Raw genomic sequence first — 1,478 nt, 5'->3', positions numbered from 1 at the left:
ACAAAGTATAAATTTACTTCAAAAAATAAAAAAGAAAACAAAGTATAAACAAAATCAAGTCCTTATTATAGATTATGTAAACATAAGAGTTCCAATATCATTAAAAAACTCTGGTTTACATCAATATGAATCCTAAAAATAAACGGATTCGAGGATTTTAATGTCATAAAATAAGATACATCGAATATGAATCCTAATAATAAAATAGATTCATCGATCATGTAAATAAAAGGTTATCCTAAAAAAACGTCAAACAAAAAAAAATCATAAAACAAATGGTTTTTTTCTTTAAAAAAAAAATCCCATTTGCCTATGATGAACAGCTCTAATAGTAACGAGTGGAATAGTAACCATATGGCTCAAAATGTGGTGGGTTGGGAAAATAGGGATCACCATAGTTGGTGTTGTAATGGTAATTAGGGTACTGAAGACATGGATTAGTTTGATAGTATCCATGACCATGGCTTCCGTAAGTATCCGGCTTCCCGGTCTTGATCCAAGCCACCTCCAAACCCGATTTCTTAAGCTTCTTGAGAATCGATTTCGAGTTTGCTCGGCCAGAAATAAGAGCCATTCCTTGTTCTGCATCGATGGTGTAAGTTGCTCCTACACAAATAAGATTCCAATCAACTATAAACCCTAAACCCTAAACCCTAAAAAACTCAAGATTATATTTATAAAAATCCAATGAAAATACCTTTGATTAACTTGAGAATCTTGGTCAGATTTTCATACCATCCTGGAGATTGGGGATCAACTCTCAGACCAAAACTCTAAAAAAGAATCAATCAATGGTGATTTAAGTAGTAAGTTGTATTTATGAAAATTATTCAAATTATAAAGAATTAAAGGAAGAAAAGAAAATACTGACCAAATATTGCTCTGATGATGAAAACATGTTGATGAAAATGGTACTTTTGAAGAGGGGTTAAGTACTGGAGATTAAATAAGAAACAAAGGGAGCTGAGGCAATGAATTAATGGACTTAATTCTAGATGATTTTCTTTTTTTCGTTTCTTTTCAGTATAATGGGGAATAATTAATGATAATAACTACGGAAACAAATTTCCTTTTGATTCTTTGAATAAATTAATACCATATATGTAATTTCACACATAAATTTTAATTTAATATTAAAAGACTTCAATTTTATAGTTCAAATAAATAAATGGAACTTTGATTCTTTTATAGAAAAAAGCCGGACCAGATCGCATTACGTGGCAGTGGACATCAACAGGGAATTTCTCTATAGCAGAATCATATAAAAATCTCGTAGTCGCCTCTTAACTAATGAGGAACGAGCGAGGCGAGATATGACTATGTTCTCCCATTGCAAACGTTGTGGATGTGCGCGCTGTGGAATCTGCGATCGATGTTGTAAGAGTTGCAGCTTTGCGCATACAGTCTGGAAAGCTGTGTTACCAATTCACACATGGAGTTCCTTCTTCAATTTACCGCTCGAACGATGGCTTGCATGG

General features: G+C 32.9%; 1 protein-coding gene across 1 annotated transcript; it reads right to left on the bottom strand.

Annotated features, from left to right (window-relative positions):
- Positions 1–221: 221 nt before the first annotated feature.
- On the bottom strand, positions 222–1,004 carry LOC107927207 (uncharacterized). Its single transcript, XM_016858235.2, has 3 exons — positions 872–1,004; positions 698–773; positions 222–606 (listed from the first exon to the last, which is right to left on the bottom strand). Exons 1-3 carry the CDS (start codon positions 896–898, stop codon positions 326–328), a joined length of 384 nt encoding a protein of 127 aa, XP_016713724.2. The 5' UTR covers positions 899–1,004; the 3' UTR covers positions 222–325.
- Positions 1,005–1,478: the final 474 nt, after the last annotated feature.

Source organism: Gossypium hirsutum, chromosome A11, assembly GCF_007990345.1.
Source record: "Gossypium hirsutum isolate 1008001.06 chromosome A11, Gossypium_hirsutum_v2.1, whole genome shotgun sequence".
In the NCBI taxonomy this organism is placed as follows: Eukaryota; Viridiplantae; Streptophyta; class Magnoliopsida; order Malvales; family Malvaceae; genus Gossypium; species Gossypium hirsutum.
This window is presented reverse-complemented; position numbering and strand designations above follow the sequence as displayed.